At 39.0% G+C, this 27,145-nt stretch overlaps 1 protein-coding gene across 7 annotated transcripts in view; it reads left to right on the forward strand.

Annotated features, from left to right (window-relative positions):
* The window catches only part of GRID1 (glutamate ionotropic receptor delta type subunit 1), a 563,457-nt gene that overhangs the window by 524,625 nt on the left and 11,687 nt on the right, over nucleotides 1-27,145 (forward strand). For 6 of the 7 annotated variants that reach the window (XM_075505260.1, XM_075505257.1, XM_075505258.1 and 3 more), the window contains 3 exons: nucleotides 9,524-9,719; nucleotides 18,263-18,429; nucleotides 19,770-20,010. In XM_075505260.1, the coding sequence (XP_075361375.1) occupies nucleotides 9,524-9,719; nucleotides 18,263-18,429; nucleotides 19,770-20,010 (604 nt within the window). Of the gene's footprint in view, nucleotides 1-9,523; nucleotides 9,720-18,262; nucleotides 18,430-19,769; nucleotides 20,011-20,270; nucleotides 20,358-27,145 lie in introns of all 7 variants that reach the window. The other variant, XM_075505263.1, reaches the window with a different exon arrangement.

The following is a 27,145-nucleotide window of genomic DNA, read 5'->3' on the forward strand; positions in this document are numbered from 1 at the left end:
CTTTTGAAAACCTGGGCCTGCATCTTAAAAAAACCCTCTAATGTAATTACTCTGAATGTCTCTTTGTCAGTCTACTTCTTTCCATTGTTAAATTGCAAACATGGTGGCCAAACCAGGTAATATCTCAAGGGTATTAATTTTTAGAAATATGGAAGAATGGGGTGGTGAAGAGGGGTCCTGTAAATGTCCCTTGTAAATATAAAGGAAAGACTGCCTTCTAACTTCACTCCCTCAATTAGACAGATAAACTCATATGTGATCATAAATGCCCAGCCATGAGAGAAACTTCATCCAGAGGTCGCAAACTATTGGGTGCCAGTGGATCCAGCTTTGAGATGCAAGTCCTCGGAAATTAGCTTCCATTGCTACCACTATTAATGGAGTTATTTGTTACGCTATTTTTTGTTTTTTAAAAACATTTTCAAGCAAAGTAATCATAACTTCTACTGTAAGGACCATCATGGTTTCTTTCCCATATAATAACAATGCAGAAAATATAGGGCATCCAGAAAGAAAAGACTTATTACAAATAAGCAACCAAAAAAAACCCTAGTTAATGGAAAAATCAGCAATCTAAGTGACTTTTGCTCTTATTGCCTGGAGGAGGTTTGGAGAAGAGGAAGGTTGGAAGCAGAGTTAGAAACATTGGACTGGCAATCAGGAGATGTTTAGCTTATTTCTAGCTGTTTAACAGATTTCTTTATGTGCGGTGCTGGAGCAGAGCCAGTGTCGGCTCCAGGCAAAATGAACTTCTACAATTCAGCGACAAGTCAAGTCACACTTGTGCAGATCACTGCAGATGACTGGGGTTGCTGAGGTGGTCCTGAGGGCATCATTTAGAAATAGCAATGGATAGGAATAACCAGAGGTCTAATTTTGTTTATAGAAGAACCTGTTCTACTGCTGCTGCTGAGAATCCAGTTTGAATTTTGGATCCAAAGTTGAGTCTCACAGCCAGAAAAACTATTAAGTCTTTTTTTGAAAATGGGCATGTTTCCTAAATAAACCGCTGGAGGATATTATGAAGTTCTGCGAGCAACGGGACACAGCCTAGTTGTATGGATTTTTGTCCTACATTCCCCACACTTCTTTGACTGTAGCAAAAATGCTGCAGATTGTTCTGAGATCAGCAAAGCAAAAGTGAGATTCCAAGCAATGGTAATAGAGCATATTCCTGTTGCATCTCAGATTCTTAGAAAAAGTACACAAAGCCTACAAATGTTTTGCCAATACAATGTGTGTAGCTAGTAATTAATTACTATTAAAATCATAAACATGACAGTGTATCATTTATTAATAGCCGGACTGTCTTTGCATTTCAGTGAGTATACATATGGTTTGTTCCCTTCTTTTAAAACTGAATCATGCAGTAGCTCTGCAGGAGCAGAGTCCCAGGAAAAACACTCAATCTGCAGTGAAAGCATTGCTGTATCGGGAATTTAGAAGACAGTTTAGTTTAGTTTTCTTGTCTTTCCGTTTCCATGTAGGAACTGAAGCTAGTGGAAGTCGTTTTAAAGAAAGAAAATCATTGTAGAGGCTGTACAAGTTCTGTGCTTCTACGACTTTGTGTACAAATTATTTGGCTATTTTGTTTTGCCTTTTTCTTAGTGTTTATACTTTTGTCTCCTATCCTGCAAATGCTTGACCATGTGCTTTTGTGTGCATGAATAATTTCACTGATCTCAGCAGTACTGGTCTACCTGTTGGGTATGCTAGGTACCCTAAAAAAGAAATTTCGTTGGGGCAGCAGGAGAGAGAGGGTTCTGATCCTATCCTGGAAGGGTGACAGAACTGTTGCCATCACACGTGGCACAGGGGGCAGGTAGCAAACCCTCTCCTTCTGTGGCAGAAATAAAGCCGGCTTTAGCTTCCTTCCCCCAGTAAATCCATAACTGAATGTTATATTTTGTTTTTGGATGCACCTAACATAGGGCAGTGAGTCCCAGTCCAGACAAGGGCTCATAGATGCCACCACACTGGCAGCAATGACCATTATTGTCATGAAAATAGCTGCTATCATAAGCAGCTGCTGCAGTGCCATTACCTGCTGAGGAGTTTAATCACTGTTTGTTTTAACTATAGTAAAAGTATGTAGTTGACATGGCAACGTGTTCTGTGACACATGCCAATTGATTGGTTTTTCCACTGGAGGAAAGTCCCTGCTTCTTTGAAATCATGTGTAGCAGCTGTTCCTGCTCCACTGATGATGACAAGCGCATACATAGCCGTAACTGTCTGCACTGTTTGTCTCCTTCTGTTATTTGGAAATGTTTAGTCCTGGTGTGAAGGGCTGCAACTTCATTGATTCAGTGTAGTTTAATCTGTCAGAGCTTATGGCTTCCCTTGGAGAAACTCCCATGAGGCTTTTTCTGTTAAGGCTTTTGTTTAGAGTAAAGTGGATGGTATTTTTCATGGATGGCTGATGAAATGCGTTTTATATGAACTATAGAATGATATATTTGCTGGTGAAGGACTTGATCCTACGAAGTGTATACTAAGCATGCAAGTACTGCTGCCAATTTCTAGTGGACTACCTCTATTGGTAAAGTCAAGATTTTGCTTAGTGTATTTGCTGAAGAAACCCATTGCTCTGCACATCACTGAACTGAGGCAGAACGAAGAGCATTTAAAGTGACTGGATCTGCAGTGAAATGGAACAATGCAGAATTTGATCATGTCACTATAGAGAAGTTGGCAATCTAATGATTAATTTAAGAGCTCAGCTTGATTATTCATAATTTCAAAGAAAGTCAGAGAGATGCACAAATTAAAACCATGGACCTAATTCTTCTGAAGTCTAAGGTTATTAGATATGGAGATAAACGTGCTTTCATTTTAATAATCTCTCTGTCTACTGCCATTCTAACAATACTTTGAACAATTTTATTGTTATCACTAAAAATAATCTTTAAAGTGGCCAGTCTTTTAGTTTATGTATCTTACATCCAGTTTAACACATTCTAGTAACATGGACCTGGAACAAATGTTGGAAATTTATAGAAATATGACACATTCCTTTTTTTTTTTTTAATGGGTATTTACTTTTTAGGCTTGCATGTGCTAAAGATAGGTCAATTCTAATGTTATCTCATCATTCAGCTAATATACCACTCTTTCCAGTATAGTTGAAGGCTTATTAAGTATTGGCTACACTAATGTTTAGGGGGAATAACTGCTATTCTTTCTTCCATTTTTAAGTGGGCTTGTGCTTTTGTAACTTGGATTCGGTAAGACAGTGAAACTTTTCACGTAAGTCTCTGAGTCAATGAGACTATCATCACCTAGTGGCAACTTATATCCATAACAGATTATTTTTATTTTTTTTCCTGGTCTTCAACCATTTAAACTCTTCAATTTGGGTAGACTAGCTCTAGAGAATATCTTTATGTGGAAATTTGAACTCATTTTCAGCTGTCTTAAGACATAATATACTCACTCACAAATCTTACTTAAAACTGGAGATCCAAAGTCCAAAGATTGTTCATCTGTGAATAACGGACTAAGGCTCAAATCCTTTGGCTTGCTACTTCACAAATGGATATAAAAAATACGTGGGACTCGGGTCAGGACTCAGGTTCTGAATGGAAGAATCTTCTGCTCATGTAGAAATTATCCGTACCATCACACTACCACCCACAATCTTGATTCAGCTTTGCAGACTATTCCCTCACTGGAGACATATACAAATGAGAAGCTGATCCTGCAAAGCTTGCCTGGCTTCCAAGTCTGTCTCTCAGTGGGTGGACTGATGTGTCACCAACAATAAACACCATTTTCTCATTTGTTCTCATTGTCTTGGCAAATACAGCCAAGGAGGGTGTAGTTGTGAACAATTTTATGTCTCAAAATATGAACGCTTTTCTGCAGTTCATAGTAGGCAGAATTCTCTTTCAACTCATTGCTTTCCACTGGTGATAACTTTATCAAATAAATCCCTTTTCAGATAGGATTTTATATTCTAGGTTTCAGCTCATAGGTATTTCTTGGGCTTATACTGGTGGTATAAGGTTGTCAAATCAATACAGCTACTTTTATTTTTACTTAGAAGTTTAGTGGGATTACTTTTTTCCCAATGCGTAAAGCATGTATTTCTCTTCCATATATCCTGTTGAGAAAACAGTTATAGTTAGGAACTGCACTTATATGTAATTCTGTAGATGTCATTAATTCCTAGCTTTTGAAAAAAAAAAGTTTAAAAGAAAATAAAGTAGCTTCAAGGTATTTAAAAATAGAAATTTAGGACTTGTGCCATATGTTTTATGTATGCATTTCTAAGGCTTTATTTAGGTAGAACAGCTTAAAAAGTCTCATCATCTCTGGGACACTTTATCTTGATGGCAGCCATTACCTAAAACATTATGCTGCATTGAGCAAAAATCTCAGGGTACTGGCTTCCTTAGGTAAACGAAGAACAGATCTTTCTCTGCCAAATATGGAAAAAGCAGTAAATTTATTTTATTGTCTGTATATGACTTAGGGATTAATATTAATTAAGAAAATTAATTAATTTTAGTTGAGAGGAATTATTTATATTGTATTATTTGACAAAACATATGTAGTGCTGTGAAGGGAGAGATTACTCTGGAGTTTACTCACAATGTGGAAGAATGAGGGTAGAGAGCTGATCACTACTTCTATGTCTAACCTTAAGCCTTGTTATTTCTAATGGTATATGTGCAGACAAACGAACAGGAACTAAGCATGAAAAATCTTGCATCATTTTAAATAATACTGTGGATTCAGAAACTGCTGAAATATTATTTTCCCATAAGTAATAGCAGACTGGAAAAATCCCCAGTTTTACAGTGTCAGAACACATGCAGTTGTGAATGCTAACGAGAAACTACTCTAAATCAAGGAGCTGTCAGGATTTTCCCATTATGGTTTCTCTAAGGCTGAAGTCAAGATAAAATGCCACGGTGAATACTGTGATCTAAAAGACCAGTATTGCATGACACTGCGGTGCCAGCTGATTGGCTTGTTTACAGTCATAGACTTTACGCACAGGAGTCCAGGTGTGCAGCTTGCTACAAACTTTTTAAAAAAAGAATGAGGAAAAACCCAATAAGCAAGTATTTTTTGCCTTTTTTCCTTGCTCCTTTGTTTAAAGACCTTCTTTAAATTAAAAAAAAAAAAAAAGTTGCTATGAAAAGAAATACCATTGTTTTAAATTTAGAAATGACAGAAGACTGTTTTTTTTTTTTAATTACTTTGATCACATCTGATGATCCTGATGACTCCAGTTGAGTTAATTGATCAGCAGTTACTTCAAAGCACCGAGTGACAGGTTTAGTCTGTCACATAGACAAGGTTTGTTTGTATTATTCATCCAGAAAGTCTTGGGTTTATAGCAGTTCCAGAGTAAATAAACCTATACTCGCAGCACATTTTTAGTCTAGACATCTACAGCCACACAAACCTTTTACTAGTAAGAAAACATCTCCAAAAAGTGTAACTTAACCAGTATTTTTATTCTGGCAATTATTTCTAGAGGTCTAATTATAAATGCCAGTACAGCTAATGCCTGAGTGTTTATTCTGCAGCATATGGTTTATGTCAATATGTTTCTAAAAAATAAAACAAGCAGAAAGTCCAGTTTTCAGTTGACTCTACATGAAGTAATTGCAACCTCACTGGAAATTACGTATCAATTGTTGCATTTACCTAGCAGGCATAACTACATGCGTTAAATATTTTAGCTGGTAATACAGTTTTAAAAGACACCATTTTTGTTTAGATTGACCACAGATACATTTACTTAAATCAATTGGTTTACACGTACTTGCCTATTATAGCAATCACACAGTGGATGTATTTATCTACAAATTGAAGTCTGGCTCCTATAACTGTAAGTGAGGAACATTGGCTTTTTCTGCTTTACTAGCTTTATCTTTAATCACACTTACAGAGAGTCCTTAATGGCTTGTGAGATCCAATAATTGAGGTGGTAAGGTTAATGGGGCATCTTGTTATGCTACCCGTTTTTGTTGCAAATAATTTTATATATTAAATGCATGAAATCTTTGCCATAGGAAAGGGAGCCAAGAATTTGAGTTGCTAAACAAGGTGGGTCCAGCTAGTGGCTGGTTGCAAAAATAAAGTCTAAGAATGATGAGAACAGCTGCCTTTAGAGAATGACACAATTGTAAGATACAACCAGTATCTCAGATGTGGCAGGGAATGATTTTGTCTAGCAATGGCAGATCTAAGGGAGCTAAAATAAAAATGGTTAAAACCTGCACTTGTGATGATCTTACTTCATCCTATAAAAGTCAGGAGATACTAATCTCCATTCAGTGCCTTTTGTGTATGTGACTGTACCTGCCATGCCCAGATCTTTTGATCACCTCTCTGGTGATGAAGATGCTGAACATTGCCTCCACTTTCAGTGCAGAAATACAGTATAGAGACATTTTTATGCCAACTAAGAACTGTGGTCTAGACCATTCCCTGTCAGGATAATTTCTGAGATAGGTTTCTGGCTAAGTGGTCCATTTGGTAAAGGCATAAGGTTGTTTTCTCACCCAAACAGTCATCATCCTTCTGAATTTATGCTACAGGAACCGCTTGCAAACTTGGTTACCTACTGTGACCCTCGCTGTGTCCTTTGGCGACCATCTGCCTCTCACAGGATATTTCCAATGATGGTGCAGTATGGAGAACTTCTTGTGGCAGTGGCTGTTCTTATAACACATCAAATGGGGCACTGCAAGAAAGGCACATGCGATCCTTAGGATACGCAATACTCCATATTATCTCTTCTAAGGACAGTCTGCCAGCTAAAGGGGCAGTAGTTGCCTTACCACACCCAGGCAAAGGCTGTGCTTCCCTCCCTGCCACCAGTACTGATTATCTGCTTACTGGGCCAGCAAAGCACTTGACTTAAAGCCTGAATTTGCTCACTGTGCACTGTGATGTTTAGAGAATTGAAGAAACTGTGCTGCTCAAAAAGCAAGATGTACTGTGCTTTTGTACAGTACTGATTGTCAATAAAATGTAATTTAACTAAAACAAAAGTACTGATTGTCAATAAAGTACAATTTAGCTAAAACAAAAGGCATATTTCTGACAAAAAGCTTCCACAGCAGCAGAGGCAGTAGAAGTGATCCAGAAAATACTGACGTTATTAAAACTGCAGGTTTAATTTTTTTTTAATATCCAAACTCTCATGTTCAAACTTTCAAACAGACTGGCAGCATGAGCAGTAGGCATTCGTAAAGCTGTTATCAGCTGAAAGCTGTGTTAAAGAACATTAGCTAAACATGTTTCTGCTACTGTGCTTCTACCAAACATGCACTCCTACACATGCTGGAATCCATACGCCAAGCCCGGTGTGAAAAAGGTTGCCACAGAAACCCTCCTGTGTGTATTGAGTACCTTTCTGAGTCATCTGTACATGGAATAGACAGAAATGTGTCTTTTAACAGCCAGACCATCCGTCCCCAGGATGTATGTAATTCCATGGGATATGATGAAACTTATTTTAAAAAACAAAGGAACTAAATGTAGCGTGTAATCATTTAGATCAAGACTGGAGGAAAAATGGTCCTGTTCAATGAAATGTACAGGAAACATTTAGGAGACCAGAACATAACTTTCAGGATTGTTACACAAAGAGAGGAAGAAAACTGACAGGAATTTTGTCATTTTTCATTAGAATTTTGATTTTCCAGCAACATCCAGGGTGTTCATTTTGTACTTTACCAAAGTGCCATATACAGAGCTAGAGAAATAATAGGAGGTTTGGGTTTTGATGTAACTCCCAGAGTTAGCCCAAATCCACAAGTCTGCAATGTATATAGAAAAAAACTGTTCACACAGTCTTACTTAAAGCTGCTTAACAGCTTAAAATGATAAAAAGTCCTTAACGCAATTTAAGAACTTAAACCACTTAAACTCTTCGAAGCAGCTCGTGAGTTTGAAGAGTTTTGGCAGGGGTGGGAGAGGCATCCCTGCTGAGATCCAGCTCTGGGGACAGAGCTGGCAGGCTCCCACACAATGTGGCCAGGCCAAGGGGCCCTTTTGGGGCCAAACCTGGGAGGCTTGGAGGTGATGTGACGGAGAAGATGGAAGAGTTTTCTACATATTTTTATGTAGCATTGTGTAGGTACCCAGATTGCTTTGCTTTAAATAACGTGGCAGGGAAGCTTACAGGTATGTGAGGTGTAAGCAGTGGCATCCCCCCAGTGAAGCAGGGAAGAGAGAGGGTGGCAGAAAAATATTGTCTATGACAAGTCTTCAGCTGTGAAAAACAGCTTCAGCTCATGGGCCAAGGGAAGGCTTCTCACGAGCATTGTGAAGAAATCCTCTGCAAGAGCTGCAAGGCAAAATGTTTTGCTTTTGTGGCTCCAGGAGCTGGAGGCAGGTGGGAGGTGGCATGAGTGGGCCTTTCAGACGTTTTCAGGAGGATTTTTTTTTCTGAAAGACTGTTTTTGAGAAAAAGAAATGGGGTGGGGGTGGCAGGGAGGGTTGCTTTAGTCTTACTGATCTCAAACAGCATTAGTCGGTCATATCAGAAGCATGTCATTGTTATTATGGGAAGTTATACATTTGTAAAACATAAAATAAACCATTATTTGTAAGATCCAGTTTGGTCCCTGCTGCCGCATGTGGTGGTCAATAGTTGAGTGTGTGTTTGTCTGTGTGTATGCTCAGATGAAAAAAATGGTGGCACCGCACAGAAGCGACACTTGAGGACAAAGGAAGGAGGCACAGGAATGGGAATGAACCTCTGAAGGTGGGAAACAGCTAGGATGCTTCTTCTGATGGCAGTAATGCCACCTTAAATGTTTTGAAACTTGGCCTGGTTTTCATTGATGCAGGCAGTGATTTACACCTTCCTCTACAGAAAAGGCTGTAAAACAGGAGTGAATTACATTCTGTACAATTTGAAAATAAATGGTGCATTCACAGCCACTCAGGTTGAGGCCCATTTACACTTCCAGAGTGGTATGATGAGTAAATGAAAGTTAGGCCTGTGTGTGAATGAAAAATGCCTGTTTTACCAGAGGCTGTGAAAAGAGAGAGAGAGAGAGACTTAGTGGAAATTGGAAGCGATATTTTTATTTGTTTGTTTAAAACAGTCGTATTGATTTGGAGTCAGATGGAGTATTGGTGTAACTGCAAACTAATTCCACTGAATTCTGCAAGGTATTTCTGGTGATGCTGATGGGTCTGGAAGTTTATATTCATAATCTGAGTTTTTCCTGTGCTCGAGTAAGCCCTTATTGCACTACATTCTTGTGCAAACTTGGCATCGTAAACTTAACATGAATGTTAACTGTCAAAAAAAAAAATTTACTGGGGTGAAAAAGAGCTCGGGTATAGTTAAATTCATATGATCTCAATACAATTAAATTACTCCTTGGTTTTCTTTTACGATGAGGAAAGAGATATGCAAATGTTACTTGGTGAGGGTAAGTGCTTTCTGACTAATGATAGACATAGAAAGAAACCATTTAATGAATGAAATCTTGGTAATGTACTACGTAATACTAACATCTCAGTATCACTTGAATTTCAGAACATTTCAGGATCTCTCCAAACAAATGGATATATCTTACGGTACAGTCAGGGATTCAGCAGTGTATGAATACTTTAAAGCAAAAGGGACAAACCCTTTGGAGCAGGATAACACATTTGCTGAACTGTGGAGGACTATCAGTAAGAATAATGGGGCAGATAATTGTGTATCGAACCCTTCTGAAGGCATCAGGAAGGTAAGACTGGATCACAGGGGTTTTCATTTAATTTTTGTGCTGTATCAATGTTGTTTGCATGGAGTTAATAATGTTAAGTCACAGGAAAGCAATTACATAGTCATTTAAAAAAAAAAAATCCCTATCTAAAGTTCCTTTCAGTAACCTGATGGCAGATAAGAATCATATTTTGGGGTCATGGTTTTGAATTTAAGTACCTTAGCTCTGCCTAAGTCTTCAGGATATAAGTCCTTCTTTGGATCTGGCCACAAGGTTTCTAAGTTTCTTGGGAGCTCCGATAATACCATTTTGAATGTCATTTATTATATTATTCAGGTACTAACTCTTGTCCTTTGCTCATTTGAGTGGGTTTTTTTCTGAGTTGATGGATTGAACTTATTGGAAACATGAGTAAGAATCAAGGGATTCACTGAACGTATACTCATTTCTCTCAGAACAGAAATTTAATGCAAGATTTTCTTTGTTTATTCCAAACGTAAAGAAAATGCATATATTCCTTCACATGTCATTATGCTTTCACCTAACTTTTATTTCTCTCAGATATGACTACATGATTTTTTGGTGAAGCTGAGCATTGATGTGGGATTCAAGGGCTGATATATAATGGCTTGGGATCCTACATCCTTGTGCCGAGTCCTGTGATAAACAGTCCTGGTCCACATCATGCAAATAAACATGTCCCCACTTTCTCACTTAGTCTGCCTCTGTTCTTCTCTGCTTCCCGTCTTGTAGCTCAGCAAAACCAGATAGTAAATAACATCAAACCACATGTGTCCAGGAGTACGTTATGGCAGAAGGGATGCAGACACGGTGAAAGTTTAATGTGCTGTTCCTTTAGTGATAACTGTCCCCTTTATTCGTCAATTGATTTTTTTCACAAAACAAGCAAACAGCTGTTATTAACGTAGTGATTATTTGATCAAAGTTATTCTGTTGTCAGTGAAACACTGATTCTGAATAAATATATTACTAGTTCTTTATACTTTTGTAAGTGGGAAAAAATAAAACGGTTGGGGCTTGGGTTTCTTTTTTTTCTTTGAATCTTTGAAAGCTTTTCTGACCAGTCAGAGGGAAAGCATCCAAAATTTACTGGGTTTTACAGTGCCATAACCAGGCTGAACACAGCAACACAGGCCATCCCATTTCCCAAATCAAAGTCCTTTAACATAAGATTCTCAACTGTTTGTGTGACTTTTGGACAAAATCCTTATACAAACACTCTTGTCTCTTCTCCTCAGGTCTATTTAGTCAATAGTTTTGGTTCACCCTGCCTTTTCTCCCACCTCCCAGCTGAGCTTTCCTAAAGCCCTCTGCACTCAGCTCAAGGAGCCTTTCTTCCTTGGTACAAGGTAGAGCTCTGGCAATAGCAAAGTCTGCAGTGTGTTGCTTTTTTTTTTTAATCTGCTCAACACTTTATGAAAATGAGGCCTCTATTTTGAGAAACTTTGTTAACATTTAAAGGAGGTAGAAATAGAGACATTAAGTAAGTACTTTTCTATGTACCCTGGCATTAAAACCAATAATAAAACCGTATACACAGAAAAATACACAGTATTTTACTTTTTTTTTTCTTTTTTACCATTCTTATGTCAGTGGATGCTCTTTAGCTGTGAGATTGTAAATGCTCCTATTCTGTAAGCCTACTGCATACTGCCTTTTACGATAGCTAGATTTGCCTAAGCCAGAAATGTTACTAGATTGCCAGGCTGTTTAGAATACCAACTACGTTGCCTGTATGGAGCTGGCAACTCCATCCTATCTATGTGATAATAACTTTTCATATTAAGTTTGATTTCAGTATTGTAGGGTGATTTTTATATAACTTGATCAGCTCATTCAACTAACGTCAACAATAACCAAATTTACTTCAGTCCCCAAAGCTGACCAAAGCTGCTATTTGATTAGACACCTACATAAATTTGGCTTAATATTTAATAACATTGTCAACTAAACTGTTGTGTTTATAGTTTAAATGTTGCTGTTCCTAGCTCATTGAACTCTTTGAATAAACAGAGAAGGTTTCCATGTATTATGGCTAGAAATTCTGTTTTTCTAAAGGAGAATTGATGCCAGCAAAGGAAATGGGACTTTCCATCTGTAAACATGTACTGTCACGTGAAAGAAATGTAAATGTGCCTTAAAAGTGTATTTTATAGGAAATGGGAAATCTAAATCTCTCTAGCATAAAAAGATCCCTAACACATTTTTCTGAATGAGGACTTGCCTGACACAGTGCAAAAAAAATCACTACTACGCTTTCTCCTCTCCTTCCCCTTTCCGTTTTCTTCAGACAGCATCGCAGTTGAGCTGCAGTTACAAACAGAGCAATGCTGCTTCAATGCAAAACAGGAGAGTGCTGCTTATTTATGGTACAGGCAGGTATTTCAGATGTTTGTCTCTATTCCCTTTACCTCTCTCCATTTCCCAGAGGTTTTGCTACTCCCTTTGACTGGCTAAAAACAAAAGGATAATAGTGGAAGACAGTCCTGAAAGCTTCTGTGGCATTTGGTTGCCATGGCAGAGATCTCTCTTCAGACACAGCGCAGTCCCTATAGCCACAATGACCATCTCCCATTGTCAAGGCACAGCTTTTGCCACGCTGGTAGAGCCACGAAAAGGGCATTAACGCACTGCAAAGTTACACAAGCGACAGAAGGACATTTCAGAGCCGGAGGGGCAAGTTGCTTTTGTTGTAGTCCCAAGGCAATTGAAAGTGCATTGCAGATGGAAAACGTCCTCCTATTCATAAATGTCTCTACATAGTGTTAAGAGGAGGTTACCAGACAATCCACCAGTCCATAGAAAATGCTATTTTGCCACTTGAGTTTTCTGGTACTATAACAGATGAAGATTGACTAACACTGTCATATGGGAAGTGTCTTTCTGGGTCAAGCTACAGCCCAGATCCCCAAGAAGCATGCAGCTCCTGCTGTCTTATCCCAGGTGGACACTGGCATTGGAATTGCACACATTTCTAAGCCATTTGCAAAACTCAGCAAACCGTGTGCATAATACCTGGTGGCAATCAGCTCTTCGGGGTAATTATTAGTCACCACAATATATGTAATAACCTGTGGCTTTTTTCATTGTGGGCAGTCATTTTTGCTTTGAACAAATGTAGTAATATGATCCCTATGTATTCCCATATATATATCCTTTATATATACATAGGAGAATTAAACTGTTATTGTATTTCTTTAAATGCGTTGGTGGAGACTGTTTGTTCCCCTGCCCAGTCAATTTGGTGCCAAAATTACTCTGAATCCTTTCTTTTCTTCCTCTATATGACTTTTGATGAAGTGATCAAAACCAGGTACAGTACAAAATGTGCATGTATCATTGATTTAGGCAATGGCACAGTAAGAGTTTATTCCTTCCCTTTTTTGCTTCCTTCAAAAGGTTTCTTTCCCTTAATGAAAGCTAAACATTAAATCAGAGCATTTCTTGTTGAAGTCACCTCTGTTCATTTTTATTTTGAGAGTAAAAGTAATTTACAAGTTCAATGAATAGGATTTTTTTAAACTATTTTTTCCAATACTTTATTGTCCACAATGAATTTTATATTGTAAATTGTGGTTGCTCATCCATGTGTTTTCATGGGTCCTCATAAATCAGCCTTTGGAGTGAAAGCAAATGATTCCTTAAAGCCTGAATATATGACATCCTTTAGTGACTCCTTAATTATATTAATTTTTAAATCATTTGAACAGGATTGAATGGCATGTTTTCTTCTTATTAGAACTGTGTTGCTTCTCTTAAAGCACTTTTTTATAGATAATAAATGTTACCCAGGCATGTTTTTGAACTATTCCACTAATGCCAATGTAAACATCACTTTTTGATATTTCTGTGGTACCATATAGCTACCACTGTATACCACCCATATAATGGGATGAGCTACATTGACACTCCATTCTGGCAGTAAATTAATGATGAATGTTGCTTTATTCTTGCACTTTTGTCTTTAGTATGGTTTTGGATAAAGTTTCAGATAAATCATGGACATACTAGTGATTAATCTGGAATTCATCTTTTTTCAAGGTATTATTATTTCTTACCATGCTTTCTTTGGAAAAACATCGTTTTACCATCAGTAAACCAGGATCCTTTGAACAATATTCTTCTATCTCCCTCCATGTTGAAGCGTGACATTATGAGGTTGCTCACCGCTTTACTGAAGTATTACTAATCTCTTTGTGGTCTTTCTTATACCTAGGAGGCAATCTTCCTTGGCCTTTTAATTTTTTATGATTGTGAAGAAGAAATATTTTTAATATAAGTATTGCCTACGGGGTTCGTTTTTTCTTAAATCTGTTTTCTTAAACCTTTCAACCAAAGATAAATCTGGTGTATTTGGTGTAAACCATCACAGTAGTTCCACCTGAGTGGAATAAATGAGTGCTGCTTTGGCTGAATTTCTGTTAAAGAGTTTTTTGAATGTTTAACTGAGCTATTTTTGTTTTGCTCTGCAATATGCCTGCATGCTGAGAGTCGCAATAAGGCCATAGCAAAGGGGAAAAATATGAAAGCCAATTAAAAGTCTAAAGTATAAATTTTAGCTAATTATTCTGTGTTTCATTTCAGCCATTCTGTATTCAAGCTATCTTACCTATTCTCAGCTGGTATTTGCCACATTCCCTTTTACCAGCTCTCTCTAGATATTGTCTTTGCAATGAGGTCTGATCACTAGAATATTTTTATTCTATTTTGGGCCCTAAAAGTATACAATGCAGGCTTTAGATGGTTGAGCTGTGAATGCAAGAGCCTGAGGATATGGATCTTTGCTGTATTGTGGTCAGGACTCGGTTGCATGGGTAGGTACATCTGTGTCATATGCAACTAGGGAGCCTTAATATGTTTCCTGCTCATACATCCCATGGGTTGCCAAGTGTTTCCTGCAATTCTTAGTCTTCCTACCTCCAGTACCCCTCTGGCCTGGAAGCTAATGGGTACACACATGTGCACACATGCATTCTTTCACATGACAAAAATGAAAAGTTTAAACTACTTTTAAAAAGTTTTGGTTTGATTTTTGGTTGAAAATAAGTGTCAGTTCGATTTTATTTGGCTTTTACTGGTTGCCTAGCGAAGGTACATAAAAAATAACCATATCTCAAACACACATATGTATGTGTCTGGTTGTGTGTCTTGTGCATATGTTTTTCAAATTCTTTAAATTGAACAAATGATACTGCTTAGTTGTCACAGCAGATATTACAAGGATGGGAAGGATGCTGAATTTAGACCGCAACTAAACATTTGGTCATAAGGATGCTTTCCATGCAATGAACATTTCTTCAGAGAAGAAAATTACACAAGTGGAAGAAGTTTTGGAAGAGACAAATCTTCCCTTAGGAAAAAGGGATCATTGGAGATTCTGTTTTTGACAATCAGAGAGGGGAAACAGTCTTACATCCAGTATTTCTGGGAGTTGAGAAGTATGCATAACTAAGAGTTTAAAACTCAGATTCCTGTTTATGCTAAAATGACCAGGCTGTTAGAGAAATAATGCTCTACAGATGTCATGGCACAGGATAGAATGATTTATGTCATAAAAAATATAAAATTGATATGAAGAGACCTGGTAGACTTTTTTTATTGACCACTTACAGTTGTAGGACACAACTTAGGATAGCAACATTGCAAATGCAAGAGAAGTAGACCTTGTCAAAAGATCTGCTGTCTAACATTGAAAGTCAGTGTACAAAGCTCTTCTATATAAAATAACATACAGAAAACCGAGGCTTGAAAAGTAGAATCAATAATGTGATTTTTCTCTAGACATTGCCTTATAATTGAAATCGAATATTTGAGGAAGGCTCTGTTCCTGAAGTATTACTAAGAAAAAGATGAGGAATGTATGACATGTTGTCAGTGATCTTCTTTTGTAAATTGTAAATTTGAAAAGATGATCTACAGAGCAATTCTGATACAACTATTTAAAACAAACAAACAAACATACAAAAAACCACCAGAAAAATGAAAGACATGTTTTAGCACAGTGATTTAGGCCAAATCTTTTCTGGGTCTTCTCTTTCTGTACATCCATCAGGCAAGTTTTTGTTCTCTAATAACATAGATTTTGAATAAATTCTGTGTACAGTAACAAATGCCGTTGTCTTTGGTCCCATGAGTACATATTTTTAACACACATGAACTTGGGCAGTTTTCTATCATAGGTAGTAAAAGCCTGTGTACTATTTACCATAGAACACGACCTGCCTAAGATGTGCAAAAACAGGGCTTTTGATGGTCCTTCCCTTCCAGGAATGGCAGTGGGACTGATGCCCATTGCCTGTTTTCCCTAGCCAGGTAGGAGGCCTATCAGCACCATCGCAGATGTGAAAGCATAAAATGTGAATCGTTAAAGCCCATCACAGGAAGAGCAGAGGGCAAGATGCAGAGATTTGCCACTAACAATGCAGTTAATTATGGGTACATGATCATTCAGAAAATACCTTTGAAAAGCATAATTTAGACTTCCAAGAATGTAGGTCGCTGGCTGAATATAGACTAGATGCCTTGAGGAATCACTCCCTTGCCATCCTTAATTTTTTACACATCCTTGTGTTGATAGGTTATGAAGCCTTTTCTGGCTGTCGCATATAGTAAAGAGCGATTTGTTTGTTCTTTCCTCCTTTGCGCCACTATTTTCAGTTTAGATAGACAGCCAGGGATAGTATTACAATGCAGATGTGGAAGTCTTGCTCTGGTCCGGTTTCATACAGTGACATTTAAGTGAGATATATTTTTATGAACATGCTAGTTTAATAAGTTGTGTCAGCTAAATCAATGTATGATTTTAACAGTGGAGTCCTGTGGCTCCTATTTGAATAACTCCTGTAAGGCCCATACTGTAGTTTAGATTTTAATGATGTTTTGTACTAGTATGGCAACAGTTGTCTGAGGCCATATGCATTAATTACTGTCACTCTGAACTGACCAGGGAGGTGGCAAAGGAGAAAGTGGGGACAAACCCACAACAGTGGCATACCCTTAACAAAAAATTATTTTCAAAGTGGTCAGTATAGGCTCATTTAAATCTTACCAAAGAGGAAGGATATAACATTTTTACTCTGGTTTAACTCAGAAGCAAATGAATTTGGGGATCTTTAATTGCCTTGATGCAGATAAAAGGGAAGAGGGGGAAAGATGTGGATCATGGCAAGAAGCTTACAGAAAAAACAGACAACATACTTTAATCTTTGTTTCCCTGGATTCTGCCCACTAGAGGATAACTCACCCATTTGATTTATTGTCATGTTTAAACAACTGTCAGGGACTTCAGAAAGCTATGGTTTATATCAAAGCATGGTGAAGTAAAAGTAGCTTAATTACTCAACTGAGGAATCCAATATAATAAAATAACTAAGGGAGTCTTATAGGCTTACAGGTGAATTAAAAACTGAGCTTACACAAAAATGGAAAATATGTGGAAGGATGAGCTAATTCTGTGTCAGAGCTGCAGGCATTTGCTAGGGGAGCTTAGTGATTCAGTTCCCATAAAGAAATATATGCAGGACTTCCACTCCCTGTCTTGCTTTGTTCTGAGCTAAAGAAAGATCTGAAATCACCCGAAGTTTAAAAAAAAAAAAAAAAAAAAAGTCTTGGAAGTCTACGGTCGTGACTACTCATTTATTTGCATTAGATGTTCCAGCCCGTCTGTTCCGTTGTGCTCTGTATGTTCACTAGAGACTTAAAAACATACTACTTAAATATATTAGGAAACCAATGATTACTTTAACCAAACAAAATGATGTCTTTTTCTTTACTGAATCCCTATCCAGAGATGTTTCTTACATCTTATGTTAAGTAAGGTGATTTACATTCATCGTATGCACTGCGTGCAGGCATTGGTTTGAATCCCAATTAAGGCTGACATTTAAGGACACCTGCGTGGGTGTGTGCTAAAATAAAACAATACTTGTCCCAAAACTGAGATAATAGGAGATGCTGGTGACTCTTCTTACCTGTGAAAAAAAGAGCGAACTCTTTAAGCTCAGAGCATGCCTTTTGTTAGAGGACTAACAGCTCTCAGAAGGGCTTTGTTTATTTACACATTAATATGAGGAAACCTGTAAAGTTACCATTTTGGTGACTGTGATGACTAGGAAGCACCGCTTAGTGCTCATACAGTACCCATCTAGTTACATGAATGCATGGACCCGGTCACATGCCTGCTAATCCATGTCTCCTACAAAACATACATCAAATTTCATCAGCTAAGGCAATAGCTTTCATTGATAATTACCTGTTATGTAAGCCTTGCCTACACTTACAGTTGGCTATGTTATCCTATGTATTCCTATTAAAAATGGAAGACATTTTAGCAAGGTTTGATGTGGATGAGAGACCGCTGGGAGGGAAGAGCGTTAGAAATGTATTAAGATGTTGGAGGTCTATGGATAAACTGTGACCTAATGAAATACCACCATGGTCTAATGACAAGCTCAGGGTTGGTTTGTTTGTTTGTTTGCTTGGTTTTTTCCTACCTAGAAATGTAGTTTAGTTCAGATTTTGTTGTGTTCATGATGTATTTACAGGCAAAGAAAGGAAACTATGCTTTCCTGTGGGATGTGACAGTGGTGGAATATGCTGCACTGACGGATGATGAATGCTCTGTGACAGTCATTGGAAACAGCATCAGCAGCAAAGGATACGGGATAGCACTCCAGCATGGAAGCCCCTACAGAGATCTTTTCTCCCAGAGGTAAACTGAAACAAAGCTTGTTTTATAGGATTCCTCTCTACAACCAGCAAGGTATCCCATTTGTGGCTGACATTAATTTTGGCAATTATTGAATACAGGACAGTGAATAAACGACAGCAGAGAGGTTACGAGTTCAGGCTTCAACAAAGCTGCTACTTCTGCTCCATGTGCATGTGCTTAGGGAGGAGGGGACTGGAGGTGGCGTGTGGCCTCACACCTCCAGGCAGCTCTGCCTCCGGCAGAAAAAGGACTGATGTCCTCAGAGCTTTGTATGAGCTAGGGGAGAGATTGAAGAGAGATCTTTGATTCATGCTACGTTTTGCAGGCTATGAAACAATGTGTTGCTCCCTACAGTAAGCAAGTAATAATGCCCTGGTTTACCCTTTAGGATGGAGAGACAGGTCGAAGCCTCCCAACGGTACAGGAAAACAAGAATTGCTGAGTATTGCATGGGATTGCCAAGACTATGAGACTATAAGACTATGCCATTTAGTGATCAACTAGGAATATCTTTTTCATGTGAATACGTACACTGAAATGAAGACATGCAGTTGTGCAGGCATGTGTGGCCTTAGCAGAAGGTGAGCGGGTGCTCTGCTCCAGGCAGGGAGCTGAAGCAAGATTTCCTCGTCTCGCTCCTTCTTTATAAAAAGGGGTAAAACTCCAGCTGCATAACCAGAGACAAAGCTGCCTCAAGAGAAAAGATTGTTAGTAAACAGCTAAAACAGTTATCAAACCAAATCCAAAATGAATCATTCATGGAGAGAAGGGACACTTCACAAGAGGCAAAACAATGATTAATTAGCAACTGTTAACACAGTAATTCAGGCATGAAGTAACAGCATTGAAGTAAAATCGTTTTGAATAAACTACATTTGCTGAAGCAAATGAGTTGGTCACTGCTTAAACAGATTTGTGCTGTGGCGCACAAATAGTAGCATGTTTAGTCTCACGTGATTTTGAAATTATTGTGGGAGCAGTAGAGTGGGTTGAGCATTTCACTAGTGGGACCAGCTGTTGCGGCTGAATGTAGCCAGACCAGCCATGCCGAACTGGAATATGGTGATTTCCCCTGGAAATGCTTCTTGCATTGCAGTGGAATTTCTGAGTATCTTCTTTTACTAAAGTTACCCAGTGGAGTTTACTTGCTGCTGTGAGTAGAAAGAAATCCTGGTATAACTGAGTTTCAGATGAAGAATACTACACGGTGGTGGTGGTGGTGGGATGGAGCTTTGAATTGTGGGACAGTAGATTTAAGAGTTATGAGACATACGGAAAAGACCAAAAAACTGTGAAAAACTATCATTGAAAATAATACTTGTCTTTTGAAATGTCTGCAGGATCTTAGAGTTGCAAGAAAGCGGAGATTTGGATGTTCTTAAACAGAAATGGTGGCCACGGATGGGACGTTGTGACCTGAATAGCCATACCAACGCACAGACAGATGGGAAGGCACTCAAGCTTCACAGTTTTGCAGGCGTTTTCTGCATTTTAGCAATAGGCCTTCTTCTTGCATGCTTGGTGGCAGCATTGGAGTTGTGGTGGAACAGCAACCGTTGTCATCAAGAAACACCGAAAGAGGTCCATAACTTTTATTCTTATCACAATTAAAAGTAGAAAACACAAAAGAAAGAGAGAGCGAGTGGAAGTTGTGGGATTTTAGGTGCTCTCATACAATAAATTTGATTTATTTTGATTTGCCATACTAAGCTTTGCATATAACTTTTTGGGTGGTTGTTTCTAAACAAATAAAAAAAAACCAAAACATGTCTTTTGTGCACATGGAAGGTGCCAAACTGACAGCCCTGGAGACTAAAGTCCTCTATTTATTTATAGAGCAGATACAGCACAGGCAGCAGCAGTGCAAACTTCCCCACGTTGCCCCACCAATGTGCCTCAACCCTGACCTGGAGAGACCACCTTTAGGGGTAAGAGAGTAGTTCAGAAACATGCCCTCGGCCTCTCTGCTGTGAGTGATGGGGAGGCCAGTCACGGGCAGCCAGTTGTGCCATCTGTGGTAATGTTTTCTCTGATCTGAGACCCCATCCATCCGCTGTGAGAACCATGCCCATCCTGCACAGGCTGTGCAGCTGCCAGCAGCTGGTGGCTGTTTTCCCTCATGGCTGACCTAGGCTGAGTTTGAAGAGGTACACGAGCAATTAAAAAGAAACCAGCTAGTTATTAACTGAACAAGCCATATTGCCATGACACTGTTTAAACGCTTCCTTTCTTTTGAAATCAGTTTTATTTCTAAAAGTACGAGCCTCTGAGTAAAACGACCTTCACGTGACATATTTTACCCAGGAAAATATATCTGAGAACTTCTTGGTTTTGAAGTTTTCGTGCACAGCAGTGAGTAATAGTTAGCAATGCTATGATAGAATAATCAGTCCATACTCAGATCTGTCTTGCATGAAGCCTGTATTTGTTTAGATTAAACGTTTAATAAACTAACCTCTTGTAACTTTGGAGACACTGAGGCGTTCGTAGGTGCTTTCATCTTGGAACACATGTTTGTTACAAGCAAGTAATAGCAGCGAGCTGCACTACAGCTGGAAAATAGTACATAGCCCATCAATTCCAATCTATGTTTCTCAGGTTGCCAGGAGTACTGCACTAATTGGCGTTCCTATCACCTGTAAGCAATTCTGGCAAATGGGATCTAAAGATATATGTTACAGTCTGTAATGTTGTGAAATATTTATCAGTAAGATTCCATTCTTCTCAGTTCCCGCTTCTCCCATTTGAATTCGTCCATCAAGCGCTCGGTGATAAACATCTGTTCCGTGTTTGTGGGACAAAGCTGCAAAGTCACTTGTCTGTGGCTCCACAACGTACAATAGCTAAAGGGAAATTTTGGTAAAAGGAAGGATGTCTCCGCCTTGCACAACGCAGCACTCCAAAAGCAGGCACAGGGAGAGCACGAGTAGGTACTCTTGCTTATAAAGAATCTTTCATATGAACAGAAGTGCATATTTAATTGCTCTTTGGTTAAATACTGTAGCATTTTGCCCTGCTGCCTTGCAGAAGTCACTCCTGCTGTAACCCCAAAGGCCCTGCCCCATGTCAGCATTGCTAAAGCCTAAACCCTAGCAGCAGACGGTTCACTGCCCACTCTGAAAGCCTGGCAGGGCAAGGGGCAGGGACGTTGCCTGAAGTGTCCTCGTGCTGCGTGTGCACGAGCATTCCTCTTGCCATACCCTGCAGTGTGTTCCCCTCTCTACGCTCAGGGACTTGCCTTTGTGCATCTTTGTAAAGTGAGATGAGAATATGCCCCAAAAGCAGAGTTTCATATAGGTAAGGTGAAATAATTCACTGTTTTATTGCAAGGAGTTTTAAATACTCAGTTTCCATCTCTGAAAAAGGATCTGTCTTCTTGACTTTAAATATTTTCTTTTTGCCCATCCCCTTCATTTCTCTTTTTATATCTGTAAGGATTATTACAGATCCCTGGCTACCCCATCCCATCTTTTCTCCCCTTCCCATCCCTCTCCTCCTCCTCCTTCCCTCCAGTGCATTCTCGATTAGGGTTGCTCTGTACATCCTCTTTTGCAGTTTCCGTGACAAACGATAGAATACTTTTAAGCTTCCGTTTTTTAAAGTATAGTAAAGTTACCCATATGGTAAAGCTGTACTTGGGAAGATCACCTGTGTGCGAGGCTGGGTCTGCCCTGAAGAGCGCAGCCAGTCTGCGTTAAGGGAGGCAAATTAAACTCACACACAAACAGGCTCAGAAAGGGTCAGTGATGTGGGTGCTGCCAAGAAAGAGGGAACAGAGTCAGTGGGAGCCCTGGCGCAAGTAGGTGTTAAGGTTGAACGAGAAAGTGCATGTTCCGGAGGAGAGGGCACAGGGATGAGGGCTTACAGGCCGAGCTGGCCATGAGGAAAGCATAAGGAGGGCACGTGGGGCAGACAGGATGGAACATAATGAGGGGTCCCCAAAAAGGACAGCTGGGTACAATGAAAGGCGGGTGGTGAGATCAGATCAGATCAGCCTCTGGATCAGATCAGAGCAGCCGGAGGGAAGGACGACCGTGGCCCAGCGCCAGGGATGGGCAGGGTCTTCAGGGATCCTCTGCTTCACCGTGACGCAGCCAAGTAGCGGTTGCGATCTAAACTTACACCGACCGTAACCCGAGCTCCCAGTGCACACCCGAAGCCGGCCTGGCCACGGCGGCAGCAGCCGCGGGCGGCGTCCCCGGCCGGGGGTGGCAACCGAGTGGCTCCGGTCCCTCTCCGTGGGCCGAGACCCCACCACAGCAGGAGCAGGTACGTGACCAGCTGGCCCGCGCCGATGGCTGCCCGCCCCGCGGCAGGGCGAGCCAGGGGTGGGCGTAGGGGGCTCCAGTCACAGTGACCACAACATCCACTCAGATAAATTAGCAAACCAATGTAGCAGCTATTTCTTGGTAGATTAGTGGGCAGAGATATTTTATTTATGTATGACTAGTGAGGAGGGATTGAAGTGGGATTGCTGATGGCTACTGAAGATGAGAAGCCAAGTTTCAGAAGAGATGGTGTAGATTGGTTGAAGATTTTCAACGTATTTAGGAGAGCCAAGTTTCAAAACTTTGGAAAGGACAGGATTTAGGAATGAGGCGAGCATTGAGTCCTGGGTACCCCTCTGCTTGAGTCAGGAACAGTGGCAGAGCATTGCTTAGGGGAACAAAAGCAAAAAGAGGATTTGATTTCCACAAGGAGTGTATTTGGGATATCTCGTTTCTGTCACTGCATATTATCCAGCATTTCTACAGCAATAGCCATAATAACAGAGCTATGGCATACGTAGCATATACAGAACATTAAAATCTGCCTCTTGACTGCATCTGATACTCCAGCCAAGTCGTTAGTTCAGTAACAGCTGCAAACCTAACTCATGCTGCTGAGCATCTTCTGCTTTTGGGAAGGCTTTGGCAAAACACGAGTGTTGTGATATCACCTCAAAATTGTGGGAACTGGATTGTCTCCCAGCCATTTGCTTCTGTGAAATGCAGAGCTTGTGGAGGGTCACAGAAGGGGCTGATTTTCTTGCAGCCTAAGATTAGACTTTGGTGTCACCTCATGCAGAAGTCACCTCATGAGGCGAAGGACAAGGAGGCAGTGTTTGGCTTCTGTGACTCTTACCCTGTTAGGAGCTTTATAAATCCGTTGCAGAAAATTACAGCGGATTCAGGATTGAATGAGGAGTCGTCATAACTTGCGGAGCCCTTGTGTAACATTCTCTCTTTGGCTTGACCCATTTGGTAGGCTGTATCGTGCCAACAATTGCCAACTCAAAAACTGGTGTTGGGAAGATGGATGCATGGCCGCTCTGGCAGATTTATGACAGGATTGGGCAGCCATGCAGCTTGCTGGAGAGAGAGAGAAAGGATTTTTTTAGAGACTATCATTCTGTATGTTGAGGGTCTGTGAAGTCTATGGCTAGAAGAATGTGCACAGCCTTCATTAGCATTGGAGAGATGTTTTCAGCTGACATTAAGGTTTTGATATTTGCCAGTTCGTTGTCTTTTCCTCTTCCACTTTGTATTCCTTTGGCTTTTGTGGAGGTTAGCCTTAGCCAGTACATTGAGGTTTTCAAGGACTCAGATGTCTGTGTGGTGTAAATCACAACTCTTAATTACAATGAGTGTGAAAATGTAGTGTTAACTATGTGACTGGCAGGAACAGGAAGCCTATCTTTTGAAATCTGACAGCGTAACTTGGACTTTGACATGAATATCTGATCTACATTGGAGAGACTATAGGAAGAGCTATGTCAGATGGAGACTACTTCCAACTGGAATATTTTTTACATTGTTTGCATATGAAGAAAATCTGTCCCACCTGATTAAAAAAATAGTATTGTTTCTACCCATTAAGTCAGTTCATTAAGGTAAACATTCAGGGAAGATGGACTGTCTTTACTTTCCCAAGAACAGAGTTGTCATTGGTTCACAATTCTCTCATGCAAGGAATAGTGAAATTTCTTGCTAGAAGAGTGAAGGCTGTGTTGATTTTCTTTTTCAGGATGTTGATACAAGATATTTTAATTCTATTTGAAGCAGATTTGTAAAAATGTTTCTAATGAGTTCTGCTGTGAAAATCTTAATGCTATCCCCTTTAATTCTTCATTTAATCCTTATCAAATCAGATTAACAAAAGAAAGATTAGCTCCAACATCAGGAAAAAATGCATAGCTGCAACACCATGCTGCATTCTTCTATTAGGGCTCAAGCTTGTAATCTCTTAAGTTGGAAAGATATCTGGTAATGTTTAAATGCCCTTATTATTATCTAATTCAGGAAAATTTACATTTGATCATCCTTTTCAAATCAGATTTTCTAGAATTTATAATCATCCTCTCCTAATTATTGTTAATATCCAGCCATTCTATACCCACAGTGAAATTTAGCCAGTTCATACATGTATCTCTGTGTGTTAAAATCTTGAATTTACACAGCTGCTACTCAGCCTGCAATACTGATACGTAATATTTTGACTTTGACAAGCTTCAGAATTTGGAGAGTTGTAAAATAAAAAATGACAATATTTATTCTGGAATCTCTGTTCAGTCACTCTATGTTCCTTTTGAATAACTGAGCAATCAGATAAAGTTACCAAAACCTGGTACCATAGAAATGTCGAGCTTTCAATAATTATTTCTGGATTTCTATATGTTTTGGTATGAGTCCTATGCATTTATTTCATGATATCAGTAAGCTGTAATATAATTTGGATCATTTAACTGCCAAGGGCTTTGCCACATCATCAGGTTGTTGGTATCTTTTATTCCATTTGACACACCGAAAGACAGTTTTCAAATCTTCATTGTCATTATGATCAAGTGTAGCTGCTTACTGCAATGGACTCCCCAGCATCCTCTGTGCTTTATCAGCTATGTCTTATTGTGATGTACTATTCCCCTTGAAGATTATTACTTCTGAGATCTCTTCAGAACTATTAAGAAAGCACTCTTAGTTAATCCACATACTATAGTCCAAAACAATGAAAACTTAGACGCAAAGATAAAATATATTAATCATGGAAAGAAACTTGAATTCCCCTATTTTTCACTGTGCACAAGAGCTATTAACTAAAAACAAATTAACAGGCAAGCCTACGTCAAAGAAAATTAGTCACTTATACAGGATGATTTTTTTACTGGGAACGGATACTTGTTGCGTCTTCCATAAAAATTGATATTGGTTCACTTATTGTCAATATAGCTCGTGAAAGACAACGTTAGAATAATCTTAAGAAATTCTTGGTTTGATTCTTTCTTAGTTCAGATAATATATATTATAAATCAGAAATGTATTTTCTCCAAACTGACTGTGCTACTCCTAGCAATGTGAGCATTTCAGAAACTGTACCCAGTGTGTCTGTGATTTTGTAGTGCATGAAGATTTTGGTTTTTTACTGGTTAAAGAATAGCATAACTTTCCACCTCCTGAGTTGTTACTAGTCATTGCCTCATAACTTGTGTCAAATTTATAATTCATTAACAATCACAGTCTTCACAGCTAGTTTGTGATTTCTTAACTTTCTCATGCTTCTGCAAAACCATTTTATTCAACAGACTCTTTTCACTTTTCTATTTTCACTTTTTATTTTTAAATGATTAAAAGGGGGCAGCAATTCAGGTACTGTCCAGAGTGGGAACAGACTTGTGCACTAGTAACAGCATCTTACCATTCCTGTTTCCTGCTACTCCCAGCTTAATAATATTTTAAACGTTATTGAATCTCAGAAAGTCTAGACTCTGCAATACTGTCCAGCTCTATAGGATAGGGAGAGGTAGCAAAATTACTTTAAAAATCATCACAAATATCTTGGCAGTATGCAGGATGAAAGAAAGAAAACCTGTATCTCTGGCCAGGGCAGCCTTTTATGATCTGCCTTAAGTTCCCCTGTTTCCATGTTTGATGATATGCAAATTCCAGCCTACCTCAAAAATCCATATTTGCAGCTTTAGCAGTCGTGAAAGTTACCTACTAGGACTCTCCTCTGGCATCTGACTATGAAACCCAGTGTACCTTGGAAGTGGAAATACGAGCTAGCAGATATGAGTCCAATGGATCAAAATTTGTCATTGCTAAGAATTGTGGTTTGCACCGTATTCGTCTCACTTCAGTTCTCCAACCAGATATTATTCCATGGCAATCGAGGCTTCCATACCTTCAGCACGGTGTCAGCAGTGTTGGTTTTGATTATTAAAGAGTCTTATGCTTTCACCATTATTTTCACTTTCCTTGTCTTTTTCTTTGTCACTTCATTTACCTTGTCTCCTTTGTGGTGTTATCTTTTTAGCTGACAATTTGATTTCCCCCAGGATGGTTCCTTTTGAGAGTGAAAGGAAACATGACATCATCAAACTGATATTTTATTTTCCCTTCATTGCCTGTCCTCTATATTTTATCTTGTTTTTATTTTAAATTATTTTTTTCTGTATTTTTATGACATGTCTGAAATCTTTGTACATTTTTTGCTCAGTTGCATATAAATGATCATTTGTTTGTACCACTGTATTGTATTCTACTTTTCTAAGAATAAATAAAGTTTTTTGGGGAAAATAAATAATGCAAACACTGGCAAAATAATGCATTTTAATGCCATCTAGAAATTCAGTTTCAAACTAGCTTTGAATAATAAGCTGAGAAACTTCGTTTAACTAGCATTTTTAAATCAGCAAAGTGGTGTTAGGAATCAGTCATCCTGGAATGCAAAGTTTAATGTT

This window comes from Mycteria americana, chromosome 6 (assembly GCF_035582795.1).
Source record: "Mycteria americana isolate JAX WOST 10 ecotype Jacksonville Zoo and Gardens chromosome 6, USCA_MyAme_1.0, whole genome shotgun sequence".
NCBI classification, from domain to species: domain Eukaryota; kingdom Metazoa; phylum Chordata; class Aves; order Ciconiiformes; family Ciconiidae; genus Mycteria; species Mycteria americana.